The 21,460-nt window shown below is 40.1% G+C and overlaps 1 protein-coding gene and 1 pseudogene across 1 annotated transcript in view; both read left to right on the plus strand.

The window, feature by feature from the left end:
* Positions 1 to 1,164, plus strand: part of LOC126268209 (3'-5' exoribonuclease 1-like) — a 92,953-nt gene extending 91,789 nt beyond the window's left edge. Inside the window, exon 6 of the mRNA XM_049973838.1 lies at positions 920 to 1,164. Coding sequence (XP_049829795.1) covers positions 920 to 1,006 — 87 coding nt within the window. The 3' untranslated portion in view covers positions 1,007 to 1,164. The remainder of the gene's footprint in view (positions 1 to 919) is intronic.
* Positions 1,165 to 11,042: 9,878 nt separating this feature from the next.
* On the plus strand, positions 11,043 to 11,160 carry LOC126268336 (5S ribosomal RNA; annotated as a pseudogene).
* Positions 11,161 to 21,460: the final 10,300 nt, after the last annotated feature.

Raw genomic sequence — 21,460 nt, forward strand, 5'->3', positions numbered from 1 at the left:
TTAGAACTTTCCTTACCATATCAAAATTAATACCTGAATCATTTGCTGTCTGTTTGTAACATGTCCACCAATTTTCATTTATGTATCAGATATGGTTCACACCAGGCCATTGATCAGTATACCTATGTCACAACAAAATTTGCAATTGTAGTGAATCTATTTAATATGTTGTATGTCAAAAACAGAAACAATCTGAGTTTATTTTTATTCCTGTTGATTTGTGTGTGAAAATGAATTGGGTTTTGCTTATGTTGATAAGATTTCAACCATTGGTGGGAATACCATGTGTCACATACAGTAGTTTACCTGCCAAAGTATAATGATCTAAACAACAAATTTTATTGTGTAGCTCAGCCAAAACTTCATTGCTGCATTCAAATATTAATCTCCATCGAAGAAAAAAGTCTGCTAAGTGTGGTAACTTCATCTTAATCCAATACCTGCCTGCATTGCACTTTGTTGTGAGATCTCCAATCTTTGTTGATAAAGTTTCATTTAAGAAGTGAAAACATTTCAAGAATAATTTGATGGTGATGTGTTTCCTGCATAGTTCTAATGGCATTTCATGTAATTCCACCAGGAAAGCATTAGGTGGAGTCGATCTGAATGCTTCAATACAAACTCTGATAGCCTTATACTGACAGTTATCTAGTTTCTCTAGTCTATTTTGTGTTGCAAAACCATAACAAATGCATCCATAATCCATGTAAGGTCTTATTAGTGCACAATTAACCTAGCTTTGCTTGAATCATGGTACTAACTTGTTTTATTAGTAGCATCGTTATTGGTGATAACTTGACAGTAATTTTTCATTCATTGACAATGTGGATCTAGGCTCCTGCCATTTGTATAGTGTCAGTACATAGGTGTTAAATTGACATGTAAATATGTGTCTAATAGATACTAACTTGTGTTTCAGGATGCAAGAGGATATATTTTTATAGCTGCCATAGCTCCTCTGGCAACTGCAGTTGTGTTTTACCTTTATTCGCAGTGGGTGTTGTGAAGAAGGCAAAGACTGGTGTGATGTGCTGTTTGAGTTGTACAGTACAATTGACTTTGTTTGTACAGAGAAAAATGTTTTTTCAATTCTTGTTACTTTATCCGTCTTGTAATACAATTTTATTGAAATATGTTTATCATAAAATGGATGCTTCTGTTCAATTGGCGAGTATTTAACCTCAACCTTTCTTCCTTTATTTTGTAGACCACCAACTGTACAGTTTATTGCTGAAAACACAATTCATCTCAAACACTTTTATATACACTCGGTATAGCAGGATTCCACTTGCCACCATACATCACTGATCATTGCACACTGAAACCTAAAACAAACAAAACGTGGCATGAATAATCATATCAGAAGCAAATTACCAGGTGTATCCGAGCAATGCCGACATATACATTGTCTCAGCCCAACTTGACTTGGTCAGAAACTGCTGACTGACTGCATAGCTAAGTGCTCATGCCCATATATCCATGGATATAAAAAAATAAATTTTGCATTGAAATTTATGGTGACATAAACTTTCAGTGTAAAATTAATCAACCAAGAAGGGCCCCAGTGTATAGGAAAGACAGAATAGACAATGTTAAATTTACAAGGATTGGAACTGTTTACACTTAACAGCTATCACCACATGAAAATATATTTCTAAATCATAGGTATGTATAACATTACTGAAAAAAAATTCTCATACAATGTTTTTGAAAATGTTGCCACAAAAAGACAAAAACACAGCTATTTGCAGCCACTGTGCATGAAAAAGAACAGCTGTACTTAACATGAAGGTAACAATTCTCTAACTGTAACTGCACAATAAACAAATGTATACTTTGATTTTTATGAAAGATAATTAACAAAATAATAAAAACAAAGATTCCAAGACTTACCAAGCGGGAAAGCGCCGGCAGACAGGCACATGAACAAAACACACAAACACACACACAGAATTACGAGCTTTCGCAACTGGCAGTTGCTTCGTCAGGAAGGAAGGAAGGAAGGAGAGGGAAAAATGAAAGGATGTGGGTTTTAAGGGAGAGGGTAAGGAGTCATTCCAATCCCGGGAGCGGAAAGACTTCCCTTAGGGGAAAAAAAGGACAGGTGTACACTCGCACACACACACACACACACACACATATCCATCTGCACATGCAGATGGATATGTGTGTGTGTGTGTGTGTGTGTGTGTGTGTGTGTGCGCGAGTGTACACCTGTCCTTTTTTTCCCCTAAGGGAAGTCTTTCCGCTCCCGGGATTGGAATGACTCCTTACCCTCTCCCTTAAAACCCACATCCTTTCATTTTTCCCTCTCCTTCCTTCCTTCCTGACGAAGCAACTGCCAGTTGCGAAAGCTCGTAATTCTGTGTGTGTGTTTGTGTGTTTTGTTCATGTGCCTGTCTGCCGGCGCTTTCCCGCTTGGTAAGTCTTGGAATCTTTGTTTTTAATATATTTTTCCCATGTGGAAGTTTCTTTCTGTTTTATTTACATCATCATTAATTTGAACCTAACAAAATAATAAAATGTATATATTAACTAATGAATTATTAACTACTCACAATTAAATGAGTTTTTACAGAAGAATATAAATCAGCACATCTTACTTTATTTTGTCCATCTTTCTTTATGCAAGCTGACTTAGGATTAACAAACTTTATATCAAGGACAGTCATGTCTCATTTGTTTTATCATGATAAATAAATACTAAATTTTTGTGTAAAAAGAAACTTAATAAAATGTATATGCAAGATGTATTAAGGTTCTAATTTAGAAATACAAATATTAATAATTAATAGACTCAAAAGGGGGGGGGGGAAGAAAGTAGAAGGGGGCAGAGCTATGTTTGTGGCATGCAGTTCACAGACTTAATTACATAAATACATTAAAATTTGAAGTATCCAGATTTACACAAGTTGTATTGCACTACAATTCATTGCACTTGTGGGCACTCTGCTTCAAAAGAATCCGACAGACACTGTAAATACGTCAAACAAAATGGAGAGTCACATCTTTGGTATGTTATACATGACATTGTTGATAAAAAGACTGCTCTCATGCTGTCTGCCATGTTGAGACAATTCACACTGTGGAGTCTGGTACATTGCAGGTTCATGCACCATACACTAGTCCTGTTCAGTGCGAAGTTTGTCAGCTGTTGGTCTTACGGGTAGTGACATAGTACTGCTTCCATGAATCAGTTGTCTGCACTCATGATGTCACAGTGATGTATCTTTGCATGCTGGGACCTCGTGAACATACAGAGAGAACAGGCTGCAGTATCACTGCATATTAAGACACACACACACACACACACACACACACACACACACACACACACAGTTTAAAACAGTGCAACAATGTTAAATACACATTCATTCTTGAAAAAACAAACAAAATTTTTGAAAGTCACGACTAGTTGTTATCACGCAAATGTAACCATGTAATTTCTTCTTCTTCTTCTTCTTCTTCTTCTTCAGGAAATCAGCGTCCAAGTCTCTTCCATTTTTTTCTACATGCACTGTTTTTCGATCTATTATTCCACCTTAAATTTTTCTTCCTACCTCTAGTAAGTTCCTATTGCAGTTCTTGTCATGGCTTAATAAATTATGTATACTGTTCTGCCAATCCTTGGACAAATATTTACTTAAATGTTGTTTCAAATTCTGTAGATGTCGTAACATTTTACATGCTGAACTTTCCCTCTACGTAGTCCCAAACATACATTTGTTGTGCACAACTGCTCATCCTTTCTGTTCGATTCGGATTTCATGAATGTAAAAGTTTAAACTATCCACTGATAGCAAAATCATAGTTCATTACATTGAAATAACAGTTCTAATTGTAGCTTCCTTGCATCATTAAATCAAGAACCTCTCATGTTGAACTTTAAGCACATAAGCATTGCAGTTGCATTTGATTTTGACAAATTTATGCAGTTCATTAAAGCTAATTTCAAAATCAGAACAACTTTTTCATACATCAAAAATCAACTTGGTGGCTGCTTTACTTTTGTCCCAATGACCTATGCATGTCAACAGTGGTATCATAAATTGCTACACTCTATTCAGTAGTTTGCTGAATTTCTTGTTGCTTTAGTATTAATTGAGCTGACCTTCAAGCACTAGTTCTTCTTTCTCTTTGTTGTGTTGCTTACTGTGCCCTGAATGCAGTCAGAATATTTGAAGTTCTTTGGCCCTATGATGATGTTTTTCAAATCATGTGAACTATTCCTGCAAGTCATTGTGAATATCTAATACCTTTGATCCAAAATTTTGCCCAAGATTTATTTTAAGTTTTTGGCTATGCTCATAGATTTATGGTTCAAATTTTGCCCATGATCAGGAATTTTTTTTGTTAGTGTTGTCAAGTCTTTTGTTCAACTCCCACTGTTATCTAGTTTTCTATCCAATTTTTTTTTTTAAAAAAGGCGTTAACACATCCTCCTTTCCTATTGCATCAATGTGATTGTTGTCTATCACTGACTCATGTGTTTGTCCAAATCTGAATTTTTATTTTCCACTGCATCTACACTTTGAATTCTGCTAATGAGTTACAATTCATTAATGAGATCTGTAGCAACACTGACCTCATCATTCTCAGTTTGAGTAGCTGTTGTTGTTCAAATATATATTTATAATCAAAGTTACAGTCTATATCATATTTCCTGTCCAAGATTAATCGAAGAATTGAGGTTCATGAACTATATGATTTATTACTGAAAATGTTACTCATCTCAAAATTTTTTACACACATTCATTTTATCAATATTTTGTTTGCTGCCATACAACAATGTTCATTTTACAATGAAACCATAAAACAAACAAAACATACTGTGAATCATATCGAAAACAAATCAGCCAGGTACACCTGAGCAATCCCGACACCAAGATTAAGATTGTCTTGACATGATCCGACTTGACTCGACTCGACTGCAGACTGTAACAGCAGAACAACAGTCACACACTGCCACAAGCATCGTCAGCAGACAACGATTACTCTGGAATTCTGGCTTCTCCTAAACCAGTTGTAGCTACATTAATGCAATATACACTTTGTGATGAAGCAGATCTACAAATTTATGATTTAATGTTACAAAGAATGACAAATATATTCACATGGGAGGATACAGGCTCCTCACAACATTCTTAAATAATAAACATTTATGACAGTCACCATATCTTAGACAGCTTTTAGATGGTACTATTGTGATGTGACATTACAACTGCATTAGAAGTTAAAGTAATGGCATTACACGAATTGATCGAGTATTTTATTTACAATGAGCATTTAAAGAAAGGTTATTTTGAAAAAAGAAATGAAATTTCACACCAATATTTTGTTTGATGATTTTTGTAAAAGACTAACTCAACATCAGTTCTTCTAATTCATTTGTTTCACTCTTGATACTTGATCACCTGCAGAAAAGATTGTTTACAATTTGTTTGTGAATTTCGTAGTGATTATGCTTTGGTCAGTGACAAATTTTGTGAAGGTCAGAAAAAATCTTTTATTGTTCGAAAACATTGTTGCTGTGCACAGTATGAGTGAAGATCGGCATGTGGTAACCATGAGTAGAAGCAGCATTTGGCATATTAAGGATGGCAGTACTTCATTTTGCATGAACATTTAGCTACAAAAAAGGTCTAGTCCCAATGGATTCTGCACAATTTGACAAAAACTCAGAACAAGCTCTTTTGAACTGGTGCGAGGAAAAGCTCAAAATTTGACTTAAGGAAATGCAAAATCTGTATACAACAATGTAACAGGAGACCAATCTGGGATATTTATACAAGATGAAAACTAAGCATCCCTCAACTGTTTGTTCCAAGATGAACATAAACTAACAAAAGGGTTTCACGTTCAGGAAAATAGTTCCTTGTTTCTTTGGTTACAAGGGCTTGCCATGACTATTCCTTTGTGGATGGAGAAACAGTTGGTGCTGAGTATTTATTTGCACATGGTTCTGAAATAGGGGAAAACTATTTGTTTGCACATGGTTCTGAAATATGGGAAAACAATTTGAAATGATCATGTCATTCTTCATCACATCAATACAATCCATTATACAGCATATAAAACAACTCATTATTTGTCAGAGAAAAACATCTAATTAGTGTGTCATTTCCTGCATGCGTCAATTTATTTATCCCCTGGTAACTTCTTTTTGTTGTTATACGTCAAACAAAAATTGCTTGAATAGTGATATACAGCACCTGAAAAATTGTTCCAGAGCCATGTTTTTGAGGTGCCAACATCAGAGAGGAAAAATTATTTCCAGCATTTGTTTGTGTGCATCCAAATGTGTGTAAATTTTTACGACAAATATTTTGAGAAGCAATAAAATAAGTTGTAGCAAACATGTTTTGTCTGGACTGTGTAAAATCTTAAAAAGTGGCCATCATATGTTACTTTACTGATCTCACAAATCTATCAGCAATGTCAAATTTGAAACCACATGTCATTGACAATTCATGACACTTGTCTCCGTTTCCTATTGGTTAGGATGTTTTTGCAACTGCTGTTTTGTGCCTTGTTACATAGCTGTGAGTGGTATATAGACATGTTGACAATATCGTGGAAAGGATAGTTCACACAAACACACACACAAAATTTCTAGCTTTCTCAACCGACGGCTGCTTCTTCAGGAAAGAGGGAAGGAGAGGGAAAGACGAAAGGATGTGGGTTTTAAGGGGGAGGGTAAGAAGTCATTCCAATCCCGGGAGCGGAAAGACTTACCGTAGGGGGAAAAAAGGACAGGTGTACACTCGCGCGCACACACACACACACACACACACACACACACATCCATCCGCACATATACAGACACAAGCAGACATTTGTAAAGGCAAAGAGTTCGGGCAGAGATGTCAGTCGAGGCGGAAGTACAGAGGCAAAGAAGTTGTTGAAAGACAGGTGAGGTATGAACGGCGGCAACTTGAAATTAGCGGAGGTTGAGTACTGGCGGATATTGAGAAGAGAGGATATACTGAAGGGCAAGTTCCCATCTCCGGAGTTCGGATAGGTTGGTGTTGGTGGGAAGTATCCAGATAACCTGGACAGTGTAACACTGTGCCAAGATGTGCTGGCCGTGCACCAAGGCATGTTTAGCCACAGGGTGATCCTCATTGCCAACAAGCACTGTCTGCCTGTGCCCATTCATGCGAATGGACAGAAATCTTTAAGTTGCTTCTCTACAACAGGTAACCTTATTTCTATGTCGTCCATACGGCAATCTGTCTGATGGTTTGCATGGTTCTCCTCTGTGAACGATTTCTTGAACATGAAATTTTCAACTTCAGCTTTCATTTTGCTATCTTAAACTGCCACACCAGACTGGTCAACAAGGGATTGAATGGAAGCTTTAGCCTCGCTTAGTGATTTGACACTTACATGCCATTGCATTCCCATGACAGTGAAGAGTCCAGTGACCTGGTACCGTTTCCACACCATTTACAGTGTTACGAAGTGACCATTGTGCTCTCTGAAGCGAGTGACAGTGAGGTTACACAGATAATTACATTCTGCATCTCATTTACCTTATTTTCAGTTTAAAATTTTTTAAATTGATTCCCTACCTGCTATTTGTCACAATTTTGCAAACAATGGGTTCATACATTCTTTATGCTATTTTTTATTAGCTCAGGTTGGGGATTTAGTTAATTAATATTACTACCAGAGCAAGTTTACATTACTTCTGTTAACATGCCGTGACAAGGATGAACATCTACTTTGATCTGTTTGTTACAGGTGTTTCCAATTTCATTTTCATTGTTTATATTTTCAGTGCTGATTAATCTTATTTCAGATTTTAAATTTTTATACATATTTCTCATTCATTTTCTACCCAGTTTTAGTGAATATATATAAACTACTTTTGACATCACAATTAAACATGTGTAAGGTGTCCCACTCGAAAAAGGCCCCACAAACATTTGCTTGAATTACATTTAAAGGCTTTGCCTAAAAATCAGGAAATGAAATGAAAATGTTATACCTTGTTCATTGGAAAGCAAAGGTAAATCACAAAAGGTGCTGGAAGTTACCGCCCTTGACTTGTAAACACAGTTGAATACAACACTGTAGATTCTCGACTGTTGCTGCCAGAACTACTAGTGTCACTGCCTGGATTTCATGGATGATGTTCTCTTGTAAATCTTCCAGTCTATGTGGTTTGGTCCTGTAGACCTTGCCTTTTAGGCCACCCCAGAGGAAAAAGTCAGGTGGAGTTAAATCAGGTAACCTTGGGGACCACAGTCCTTTTGAATCACTCTGCCAGGGAGAAATGATTCAATATCACCCATGGTCACTTGAGATGTGTGGCTTGTGGCTCCATCCTTTTGGTACCAGCCAAGGGCAAGTTCTTCATCATCCAAGTGTTTCACAAATACCTGAAACATTCTGGCACTTTGCATAGTACCCGAAAAAAATTGGTCCGATGATTCGTCTCTGATACTGTACAGAACACGCCAATCTTTTGTGAATGCAGGCATTGCTCGACCAGTGTATGTCAATTTTCGTTACTCCACAAACATGTATTCTGAGAGTATACATAGCCAGAGAGGTGGAACCACTCATCACTGAACCATGAGTACTTCAGTATTCCTGGCCTCTGAGCAATAAATTGCTGAATCCAACAGCAAAATGTAATGCATTTGTATTTGTCATTGACATTCAGTTGCTGACCAACTGTAAACTTACTAAGATACATGCTGACTTTCTTCTCACTTCTGTGATATGGTCCATGACATTACACATTCCTGAGATTAATGTCAAACTCTGTGGGACAGGCCAACAATTGTTCTTTCACGTCAGTCACTTCTTCTACCAATATTGGTGACTGTCCCCCGCCTTGAAGATCCAACACCATTCCACTGCTCTCCATTTTGGTCACTAACTTTTGTATGCAGCATTTAGATGGCATATGCTGGTCACCAAATTGTTCAGTGATCATTCACTGACATGTCTTAATGGAATCAGTAATCCAATATTGTTTCACAAGAAACATGCTCTCTGTGACAGAACAGCAAAACATTGTCACTAAATACTGAACACCCCTCAGCCGCTCGGCAACATTCGTGCTCCTGTCATTTGTCACGCCAGGGTATCCCACAATCGTGACCTTTCTGCCAGACCAACGCTTGAAGTGATTGATTTATTTATTAATCTAACTTGATCAGATTAGGGTCATCAGGCCTCTCTTACATTGGACCAGTGTTCCACACATGCAGTATTTCACACATCAGAGTTACATCATGACAATAGTTAGATTACTCTAGTGACAATATGAATAAAGAGTAGTGACTAAGACCTAATACAGTAAATGCTGGCAGTATTTTTACAACAGGTGCTATACATACAGATTATGATAAAAGCAATAATAATAACAGTAAAAAATCAAATAATAATGATAACCATGAGAAAAATTGGCAATAGCAATGAAGATATGTGCAGATGTACATTAATATCTTGGTGTGTAAAGTAGATGTTTACTAGTATTGCGAGTTTTGGGGAAGGGAGATTTAAAGAGGCGGAAAGAGGGAATAATGTGAAGTGCATTCATGTGCAGAGGAGGGCATTAATGTTGCTTAAGTAGATATGTCATTAACTGTTTTTGCAGCTGGACATGTTTTTAAGTTTTCTAACATAACGAGGTAGGTTATCCTAGAGTAGGGTTCCCGCTACTGTAAAGAAATTGGAGAAGGTGACTGAGCGGTGCAGTGGAACATAGAGGATTTTATTATGATGGGAACGTGTGTTTCTGTCATGTTGTTCAGACATAACCGTTAAGGACGAGGAGAGAACACTGTACATTTATAGGGCAGTAGATGAGACAGAGTGTATGGAAACCTCTGCGTTTGTCTGCACGCAGACAGGACAATTTGGCATGTGCTGGTGAAATGTGATCTAAAAGTCGAACGTCACAGATATATCGGACGCAGGCATTCATGACCAGTTCTAGACGTCGCGAATTTTCCTGAGAGGGGCCTTGTTGGATAATATTGCTGTAATCAATGATTGGGAGTATAAGCGTTTGTACTAATTTCTTTTTCAGATCGAAAGGGAAGAGTTTTTTGTATTTTTGTAGGACATGAAGGGATGCTGATGCTTTTTTTTGCACACTGCATTTACGTGCTCTGTCCAATTTAGATTTTCATCTATTATTACTCCCAAACTCTTTGCTGAGGGAGATAAGTTAATATTTGTTCCATTTAGGATAAGAGATGGTACGGATTCCCGATGTTTTGGGCTAATGAGCTTAGAGTGACCAACAAGTACCGCTTGGGTTTTAGATGGGTTTAGTTTTGGTCCTATGTCCTGTGCCCATTTTGACAGTGCATCGAGGTAAGTATCGAAATTTTCAATAGCTTTCTTGAGATTGTTTGCTTTCGCACTTAGATACAACTGAAGGTCGTCAGCATACATGTGATATTTGCAATAGGTCAGAACCGATGACACATCATTGACATACAGAGAGAAGAGTATAGGACCTAATACTGAGCCTTGCGGAACGCCTGACACTATCTACCGCCATTATGGTTTTATATTCCCTGACAGGACACGTAGCTGACGAGACGTCATGTATGAGTGAAACCATTGCACTGCACTTGGTGAGAGATTAAGACCGCTAAGTTTGGCTAGTAAGATGTCGAAGTCTACAGTATCAAATGCTTTACTGAAATCTAAGAAGCAAATGATAGTCGCTGCTTGTCTGTCCATGGCAAGTTTCAGGCCATCTGTCACCTTTATCGGTGCGGATGTTGTGCTTCGATGTTTACGGAAACAAAGTATGTAATCTACATACTTTGCAATTATAGAAGAAAATAGTTCGTTTGCCTATCATGCTTCTCTATTCAATAGAAATCCTCCATCTACTGTGCCTTTTCTCTATCAATTGGGCCTTTAAAAGCATGAAACAATTTGTAAAACACAGCTTTTAGAGTTTTCCAAATACCTACGTAGGCAGAGAATGAGTGTACCAAAAGAAAACAAACAACAGTGAACATTGCAAGAAACCATGTAATGGAAAGTAGGAAATCGATGTTGCCAACGGCCTTGCCGCAGTGATAACACCGGTTCCCGTCAGATCACCGAGGTTAACCGCTGTCGGGCTGGGCTAGTACTTGGATAGGTGACCATCCGGTCTGCCGAGCGCTGTTGGCAAGCGGGGTGCACTCAGCCCTTGTGAGGCAAAACTGAGGAGCTACTTGATTGAGAAGTAGCGGCTCCGGTCACGGAAACTGTGTGACCACATGCCCACCCCTCCATATCCACATCCAGTGACGTCTGTGGGCTAAGGATGACATGGTGGTCTATCGGTTCCGTTGGGGCTTCATGCCTGTTCGGGAGGGGGAGGGGAGAGAGAGAGAGAGAGAGAAAGAGAGAGAGAGAGAGAGAGAGAGAGAGAGAGAGAGAGGAAATCGATGTTGGTCGTTAACATCTACATCTACATGACTACTCTGCAATTCACATTTAAGTGCTTGGCAGAGGGTTCATCGAACCACAATCATACTATCTCTCTACTATTCCACTCCCGAACAGCGAGCGGGAAAAACGAACACCTAAACCTTTCTGTTCGAGCTCTGAGTTCTCTTATTTTATTTTGATGATCATTCCTACCTATGTAGGTTGGGCTCAACAAAATATTTTCACATTCGGAAGAGAAAGTTGGTGACTGAAATTTCGTAAAAAGGTCTCGCCGCGACGAAAAACTTCTATGCTGTAATGACTTCCATCCCAACTCGTGTATCATATCTGCCACACTCTCTCCCCTATAACGTGATAATACAAAACGAGCTGCCCTTTTTTGCACCCTTTCGATGTCCTCCGTCAATCCTACCTGGTAAGGATCCCACACCGCGCAGCAATATTCTAACAGAGGACGAACGAGTGTAGTGTAAGCTGTCTCTTTAGTGGACTTGTTGCATCTTCTAAGTGTCCTGCCAATGAAACGCAACCTTTGGCTCGCCTTCCCGACAATATTATCTATGTGGTCCTTCCAACTGAAGTTGTTCGTAATTTTAACATCCAGGTACTTAGTTGAATTGACAGCCTTGAGAATTGTACTATTTATCGAGTAATCGAGTTCCAACGGATTTATTTTGGAACTCATGTGGATCATCTCACACTTTTCGTTATTTAGCGTCAACTGCCACCTGACACACCATACAGCAATCTTTTCTAAATCGCTTTGCAACTGATACTGGTCTTCGGATGACCTTACTAGACGGTAAATTACAGCATCATCTGCAAACAGTCTAAGAGAACTGCTCAGATTGTCACCCAGGTCATTTATATAGATCAGGAACAGTAGAGGTCCCAGGACGCTTCCCTGGGGAACACCTGATATCACTTCAGTTTTAATCGATGATTTGCCGTCTATTACTACGAACTGCGACCTTCCTGACAGGAAATCACGAATCAAGTCGCACAACTGAGACGATACCCCATAGCTCCGCAGCTTGATTAGAAGTCGCTTGTGAGGAACGGTGTCAAAAGCTTTCCGGAAATCTAGAAATACGGAATCAACTTGAGATCCCCTGTCGATAGCGGCCATTACTTCGTGCGTTGCACAAGAGCGATGTTTTCTGAAGCCATGCTGATTACGTGTCAATAGATCGTTCCCTTCGAGGTGATTCATAATGTTTGAATACAGTATATGCTCCGAAACCCTACTGCAAACCGACATCAATGATATAGGTCTGTAGTTAAATGGATTACTCCTACTACCCTTCTTGAACACTGGTGCGACCTGCGCAATTTTCCAATCTGTAGGTACAGATCTATCGGTGAGCGAGCGGTTGTATATGAGTGCTTGAGTTGCTTCGCAACCCCTAAGGTAGCTACTTCTAAGAGACTCATGCTAGCAGATGTTCGTGTTTCAAATTCTGGAATATTCCATTCGTCTTACCTGGTGAAGGAATTTCGGAAAACTGCGTTCAATAACTCCGCTTTAGCGGCACAGTCGTCGATAACAGTACCATCGGCACTGCGCAGCGAAGGTATTGACTGCGTCTTGCCGCTTGTGTACTTTACATACGATCAGAATTTCTTCGGATTTTCTACCAAATTTCGAGACAATGTTTCGTTGTGGAACCTATTAAAGGCATCTCGCATCGAAGTACGTGCCAAATTTCGCGCGTCTGTAAATTTTAGCCCATCTTCGGGATTTCGCGTTCTTCTGAACTTCGCATGCTTTTTCCGTTGCCTCTGCAACAGCGTTCGGACCTTTTTTGTGTACCACGGGGGATCCGTTCCATCTCTTACCAATTTATGAGGTATGAATATCTCAATTGCTGTTGCTACCATATCTTTGAATTTGAGCCACATCTCGTCTACATTCGCATAGTCAGTTCGGAAGGAATGGAAATTGTCTTTTAGGAAGGCGTCTAGTGGCACTTTATCCGCTTTTTCAAATAAAATTATTTTGCGTTTGTTTCTGATGGATTAGGAAGAAATGGTATTGAGCCTAGCTACAATGACCTTGTGATCACTAATCCCTGTATCAGTCATGATGCTCTCTATCAGCTCTGGATTGTTTGTGGCTAAGAGGTCAAGTGTGTTTTCGCAACCACTTACAATTCGCGTGGGTTCGTGGACTAACTGCTCGAAATAATTTTCGGAGAAAGCATTTAGGACAATCTCGGAAGACGTTTTCGTCCTACCACCGGTTTTGAACAAGTATTTTTGCCAACATACCGAGGGTAGGTTGAAGTCCCCACCAACTATAACCGTATGAGTGGGGTATTTATTTGTTACGACACTCAAACTTTCTCTGAACTGTTCCGCAACTGTATCATCGGAGTCTGGGGGTCGGTAGAAGGAGCCAATTAATAACTTAATTCGGCTGTTAAGTATAACCTCCACCCACACCAATTCGCACGGAGTATCTACTTCGACTTCACTACAAGATAAACCACTACTGACAGACACAAACACTCCACCACCAATTCTGCCTAATCTATCTTTCCTGAACACCGTCTGAGACTTCGTAAAAATTTCTGCAGAACTTATTTCAGGCTTTAGCCAGCTTTCTGTACCTATAACGATATCAGCTTCTGTGCTTTCTATTAGCGCTTGAAGCTCAAGGACTTTTCCAGCGCAACTACAACAATTTACAACTATAATTCCGACTGTTCCTTGATCCAAGCACGTCCTGTAATTGCCAAGCTCCCTTTGACATTGCAGCCCATCCCGCACTTTCCCGAGGCCTTCTAACCTAAAAAACCGCCCAGTCCACGCCACACAGCCTCCGCTACCCGTGTAGCCGCCAGCTGAGTGTAGTGAACTCCTGACCTATTCAGCGGAACCCGAAACGCCACCACCCTATGGCGCAAGTCAAGGAATCTGCAGCCAATACGGTCGCAAAACCGTCTGAGCCTCTGATTCAGACCCTCCACCCGGCTCTGCACCAAAGGTCCGCAGTCGGTTCTGTCAACGATGCTGCAGATGGTGAGCTCTGCCTTCATCTCGTAAGCAAGACCGGCGTTGAAGAATGGTGATATTTACGCCCTACTTACCATCTAAGTTTTTTGTCACTTTGACTTTTTGAAAAATCAATTTGATGTTCTTCAGCTTCTCTCCTACAAAATTTTGTAGCAAGTTGTCCAATTCTTGGATGCTGCACATTTTGTAGCAAGAAACGAGTGTTTTTCGAAAGGTGTGAAAAATTTGCCGTTTTCTGAAGTAGCGTTTCTGTTGGAAAAATCTAATGTAATAGTAAAATTTTGACACTCAGTCGAAGCAAAATTAATTGCTCTACATTTCTAGCAACTTTGGATTTTTCTATTAAACTCTTAGTATCGGAGTAATTTTTAAAACGGCTAGAAAATGTCCGAAATTTTGGTGATTTTCTTTTAATCACGGTAGAAGCTCCACTCAGAAATCAGGGCGAACTCAGATTATTAATATCAATGGTCCACTTGAGTGTTTATAAAATGTTCAAATGTGTGTGAAATCTTATGGGACTTAACTGTTAAGGTCATCAGTCCCTAAGCTTACACACTACTTAACCTAAATTATCCTAAGGATAAACACACACACCCATGCCCGAGGGAGGACTCGAACCTCCGCCGGGACCAGCCGCACAGTCCATGACTGTAGTGCCTAAGACCGCACGGGCTAACCCCGCGCGGCGAGTGGTTATAACAGTTTGCAGAATCCCACTAATTTCTGGAAGGCATTTGCATTCTGTGGAGCTAATTTTACTGCCTTATAAGGCCTACGTTCCTTTGGCGGTGTAAAATATTTAAGCTTGTAAGTCAACGCAATCAAAAGATGCAACCATTTATGTGACATGTTTTGATAGTCGCAAACTCACTTTTCCAAACATGCACATGAACTACATAAAGACAAAATTAAGTTTCTACGGAACTCTCAGAGTGCGAGTCCTACTCGCACTTGTCTGGATTTTTATTTATTTTTTTATTTTCACATCTACCCTCAAACTGCTAATATCACTGTTGATGTCAGTCTTAATTCCTTGATCAGATTCCTTCAAACTGTTAATGTCGGTCCCTATTACGCTGACGGAAAAAAAGCGAAAGTTTGCAGGTGTGTTGCTACATTCGAAAGATGGTCTGTTCCATTTTCGAGCCAGTAATGTATGTAAATCAGGATTGCTTTAAATAAATGCTGTAGCGGTAGCGGGCGTTCTTTGTCTTTGAGACTGGACGTTATTCAAGAATGCCGTTGAGGCGACAGAGATACCATTATCAACACCTCCTTGAATTTGAACGAGATCGTGGAACAAGGCGGTGAGAAGCTGGATGTTCCCTCTGCGATGTCGCATAAATACGAGACAGGAATGTAGCCACTGTATCTGACTGCTGACAGCGGTGGTGAAGAGAGAGCACCGTCGCCCGAAGACCGAGCTCCGAACGGCCACGTGGCACTATCGAGAGGGAAGACCATCGTGTTCGGCGCATCTCTTGTGGGGCAGCGACTCTGCCTTTTACGAGAAACTGAAAACTATTTCTGTGGTCAGCCAGAAAGCGATGGAGAACATACTGGCCCTAGTTTCCAATCTGCAGGTCCACATTCTTGTCCAGCACACTGAGTAAATGCTTCTATTCTGTGTTCACTCAGCGGTATCAGGAACTATGATTACAAATGAAGATTTTGAGTTCTAATTCATCAACTTTCACACGTGCAACATAGTGATATTCCTAATGGTAAGACTAATAATAAATGTCTCTATCCCAAACAGTGCTATGAGGAGTTTAGAGGTAACCCCGACAGTAAGTTCCCATTAAATGGTCTTCCACCCTGTCTTCTGATTATCAAAATAATTGCTCGCCACAAAAGTGGAAAATAATTATCATCATTTGCCACACAGATTTGTTAACATTACGGGCGGCACAAGAACAGTTACTTCAGCGAAACCTACGCTATTCAGAACGGTGTACAGTCCTCGCGTGTTCACTTCCTATTTGTACCGAAAACTTGAGTTTTGCAAGTCTGTCTGTGACGTCGTCCGAGGCAGCGTGTAAGCCGGCGTTTGATTGACACGGACCGTACGTTAGCTGGGTGCGAAGTGAAGTCAAGTCTTCCCTCTCAGGCCGTATTTATAGAGGGGCGCAGCGGACGGCCAAGGGAACACCAGCGGTCATCCGCTCTATGCCTACGACGGTAGCCTCTAAATGGCCGCTTTCTGGGACACGTAATTTTTTTAAATGTCATGAATCAATTTAGAATCTTGGTAATTTTGTATGAATGTAGTTAAGTAGGTTTTAATCACCAAAAAAGTTTTAGCTCGCCTGTATTTAAACTTAGCAGACTAGAATTTTCCGAATCTATTAAAACTGAGGTAAAAATTGAGACAAATAACTATAAAATTTGAATTTTTCTAAACATGAATTTTAAAATGTAACAGCTCATTAATTTTTTCATAAATTAAATAAATTCTCCGTACCGTAGGTGCAACCACAACGGAGGGGTATCTGTTGAGAAGCCAGACAAACGTGTGTTTCCTGAAGATGGGCAGCAGCCTTTTCAGTAGTTGCAGGGGCAACAGTCTGGATGGTTGACTGATATGGCCTTGTAACACTAACCAAAACGGCCTTGCTGTGCTGGTACTGCGAACGGCTGAAATCAAAGGGAAACTACAGCCGTAATTTTTCCCGAGGGCATGCAGCTTTACTGTATGGTTAAATGATGATGGCGTCCTCTTGGATAAAATATTCCGGAGGTAAAATAGTCCCCAATTCGGATCTCCGGTCGGGGACTACTCAGGAGAACGTCGTTATCAGGAGAAAGAAAACTGGCGTTCTACGGATCGGAGCGTGTAATGTCAGATCCTTAATCGAGCAGGTAGGTTAGAATATTTGAAAAGGGAAATGGATAGAATAAAGTTAGATATAGTGGGAATTAGTGAAGTTCGGTGGCAGGAGGAATAAGATTTATGGACAGGTGAATACAGGGTTATAAACACAGAATCAAATAGGGGTATTGCAGGACTAGGTTTAATAATGAATAGGAAAATAGGAATGCGGGTAAGCTACTACAAACGGCATAGTGAACGCATTATTGTGGCCAAGATAGATACGAAGGCCACGCCTACTACAGTAGTACAAGTTTGCATGCCAACTAGCTCTGCAGATGACAAAGAAATTGAAGAAATGTATGATGAAATAAAAGAAATTATTCAGATAATGAAGGGAGACGAAAATTTAATAGTCATGGGTGACTGGAATTCGGTAGTAGGAAAAGGGAGAGAAGGAAACGTAGTTGATGAATATGGAATGGGGCTAAGAAATGAAAGAGGAAGCCGCCTGGTAGAATTTTGCACAGAGCACAACTTAATCACAGCTAACACTTGGTTCAAGAAACATAAAAGAAGGTTGTATACATGGAAGAAGCTAGGAGATACTGACAGGTTTCAGATAGACTATATAATGGTAAGACAGAGATTTAGGAACCAGGTTTTAAACTGTAAGACATTTCCAGGGGCACATGTGGACCACAATCTAATGGTTATGAAATGTAGATTAAAGCTGAAGAAACTGCAAAAAAGATGGGAATTTAAGGAGATGGGACCTGGATAAACTGAAAGAACCAGAGGTTGAACAGAGTTTCAGGGAGAGCATAAGGGAACAATTGACAGGAATTGAGGAAAGAAATACAGTAGAAGAAAAATGGGTAGCTTTGAGGAATGAAATAGTGAAGGCAGCAGAGGATCAAGTAGGTAAAGAGACGAGGGCTAGTAGAAATCCTTGGGTAACAGAAGAGATACTGAATTTAATTGATGAAAGGAGAAAATACAAAAATGCAGAAAGTGAAGCAGGTAAAAAGGAATACAAACGTCTCAAAAATGAGATCGACAGGAAGTGCAAAGTGGCTAAGCAGGGATGGCTAGAGGACAAATGTAAGGATGTAGAGGCTTATCTCAGTAGGGGTAAAATAGATACTGCCTACAGGAAAATGAAAGAGACCTTTGGAGAAAAGAGAACCACTTGTATGAATATCAAGAGCTCAGATGGAAACCCAGTTCTAAGCAAAGAAGGGAAAGCAGAAAGGTGGAAGGAGTATATAGAGTGTCTATATAAGGGCAATGTACTTGAGGACAATATTATGGAAATGGAAGAGAATGCAGATGAAGATGAAATGGGAGATACGATACTGAGTGAAGAGTTTGATAGAGCACTGAAAGACCTGAGTCGAAACAAGGTCCCAGGAGTAGACAACATTCCATTAGAACAACTGACAGCCTTGGGAGAGCCAGTCCTAGCAAAACTCTACCATCTGGTGAGCAAGATGTATGACACAGGCGGAAAACCCTCAGACTTCAAGAATAATATAATAATTCCAATCCCAAAGAAAGCAGGTGTTGACAGATGTGAAAATTACCGAACTATCAGTTTAATAAGTCACAGATGCAAATTACTAACGCGAATTCCCCCCCCCCCCCTCACCCCCCCCCCCCCCCACGAACCATGGACCTTGCCGTTGGTGGGGAGGCTTGCGTGCCTCAGCGACACAGATGGCCGTACCGTAGGTGCAACCACAACGGAGGGGTATCTGTTGAGAGGCCAGACAAACGTGTGGTTCCTGAAGAGGGGCAGCAGCCTTTTCAGTAGTTGCAGGGGCAACAGTCTGGATGATTGACTGATCTGGCCTTGCAACATTAACCAAAACGGCCTTGCTGTGCTGGTACTGCGAACGGCTGAAAGCAAGGGGAAACTACAGCCATAATTTTTCCCGAGGACATGCAGCTTTACTGTATGATTAAATGATGATGGCATCCTCTTGGATAAAATATTCCGGAGGTAAAATAGTCCCCCATTCGGATCTCCGGGCGGGGACTACTCAGGAGGATGTCTTTATCAGGAGAAAGAAAACTGGCGTTCTACGGATCGGAGCGTGGAATGTCAGATTCCTTAATCGGGCAGGTAGGTTAGAAAATTTAAAAAGGGAAATGGATAGGTTAAAGTTAGATATAGTGGGAAATAGTGAAGTTCGGTGGCAGGAGGAACAAGACTTCTGGTCAGGTGGCTACAGGGTTATAAACACAAAATCAAATAGGGGTAACGCAGGAGTAGGTTTAATAATGAATAGTAAAATAGGAATGCGGGTAAGCTACTACAAACAGCATAGTGCACGCATTATTGTGGCCAAGATAGATACGAAGCCCACACCTACTACAGTAGTACAAGTTTATACGCCAACTAGCTCTGCAGATGATGAAGAAATTGAAGAAATGTACGATGAAATAAAAGAAATTATTCAGATAGTGAAGGGAGACGAAAATTTAATAGTAATGGGTGACTGGAATTCGAGTGTAGGAAAAGGGAGAGAAGGAAACATAGTAGGTGAATATGGATTGGGGCTAAGAAATGAAAGAGGAAGCCGCCTAGTAGAATTTTGCACAGAGCACAACTTAATCATAGCTAACACTTGGTTTAAGAATCATGAAAGAAGGTTGTATACGTGGAAGAACCCTGGAGATACTAAAAGGTATCAGATAGATTATATAATGATAAGACAGAGATTTAGGAACCAGGTTTTAAGTTGTAAGACATTTCCAGGGGCAGATGTGGACTCTGACCACAATCTATTGGTTATGACCTGTAGATTAAAACTGAAGAAACTGCAAAAATGTGGGAAATTAAGGAGATGGGACCTGGATAAACTGAAAGAACCAGAGGTTGTACAGAGTTTCAGGGAGAGCATAAGGGAACAATTGACAGGAATAGGGGAAAGAAATACAGTAGAAGAAGAATGGGTAGCTCTGAGGGATGTAGTAGTGAAGGCAGCAGAGGATAAAGTAGGTACAAAGAAGATGGCTGCTAGAAATCCTTGGGTAACAGAAGAAATATTGAATTTAATTGATGAAAGGAGAAAATATAAAAACGCAGTAAATGAAGCAGGCAAAAAGGAATACAAACGTCTCAAAAATGAGATCGACAAGAAGTGCAAAATGGCTAAACAGGGATGGCTAGAGGACAAATGTAAGGATGTAGAAGCTTATCTCACTAGGGGTAAGATAGATACTGCCTACAGGAAAATTAAAGAGACCTTTGGAGAGAAGAGAACCACGTGTATGAATATCAAGAGCTCAGATGGCAGCCCAGTTCTAAGCAAAGAAGGGAAGGCAGAAAGGTGGAAGGAGTATATAGAAGGTTTATACAAGGGCGATGTACTTGAGGACAATATTATGGAAATGGAAGAGGATGTAGATGAAGACGAAATGGGAGATACGATACTGCGTGAAGAGTTTGACAGAGCACTGAAAGACCTGAGTCGAAACAAGGCCCCCGGAGTAGACAACATTCCATTAGAACTACTGACGGCCTTGGGACAACCAGTCCTGACAAAACTCTCCCATCTGGTGAGCAAGATGTATGAGACAGGCGAAATACCCTCAGACTTCAAGAAGAATATAATAATTCCAATCCCAAAGAAAGCAGGTGCTGACAGATGTGAAAATTACCGAACTATCAGTTTAATAAGCCACGGCTGCAAAATACTAACGCGAATTCTTTACAGAGGAATGGAAAAACTGGTAGATGCAGACCTCGGGGAGGATCAGTTTGGATTCCGTCGAAATGTTGGAACACGTGAGGCAATACAGACCTTACGACTTATCTTAGAAGAAAGATTAAGAAAAGGCAAACCTACGTTTCTAGCATTTGTAGACTTAGAGAAAGCTTTTGACAATGTTGACTGGAATACTCTTTTTCAAATTCTAAAGGTGGCAGGGGTAAAATACAGGGAGCGAATGGCTATTTATAATTTGTACAGAAACCAGATGGCAGTCATAAGAGTCGAGGGGCATGAAAGGGAAGCAGTGGTTGGGAAAGGATTGAGACAGGGTTGTAGCCTCTCCCCGATGTTATTCAATCTGTATATTGAGGAAGCAGTAAAGGAAACAAAAGAAAAATTTGGAGTAGGTATTAAAATTCATGGAGACGAAGTAAAAACTTTGAGGTTCGCCGATGACCTTGTAATTCTGTCAGAGACGGCA

Source organism: Schistocerca gregaria, chromosome 4 (genome assembly GCF_023897955.1).
Source record: "Schistocerca gregaria isolate iqSchGreg1 chromosome 4, iqSchGreg1.2, whole genome shotgun sequence".
In the NCBI taxonomy this organism is placed as follows: Eukaryota; Metazoa; Arthropoda; class Insecta; order Orthoptera; family Acrididae; genus Schistocerca; species Schistocerca gregaria.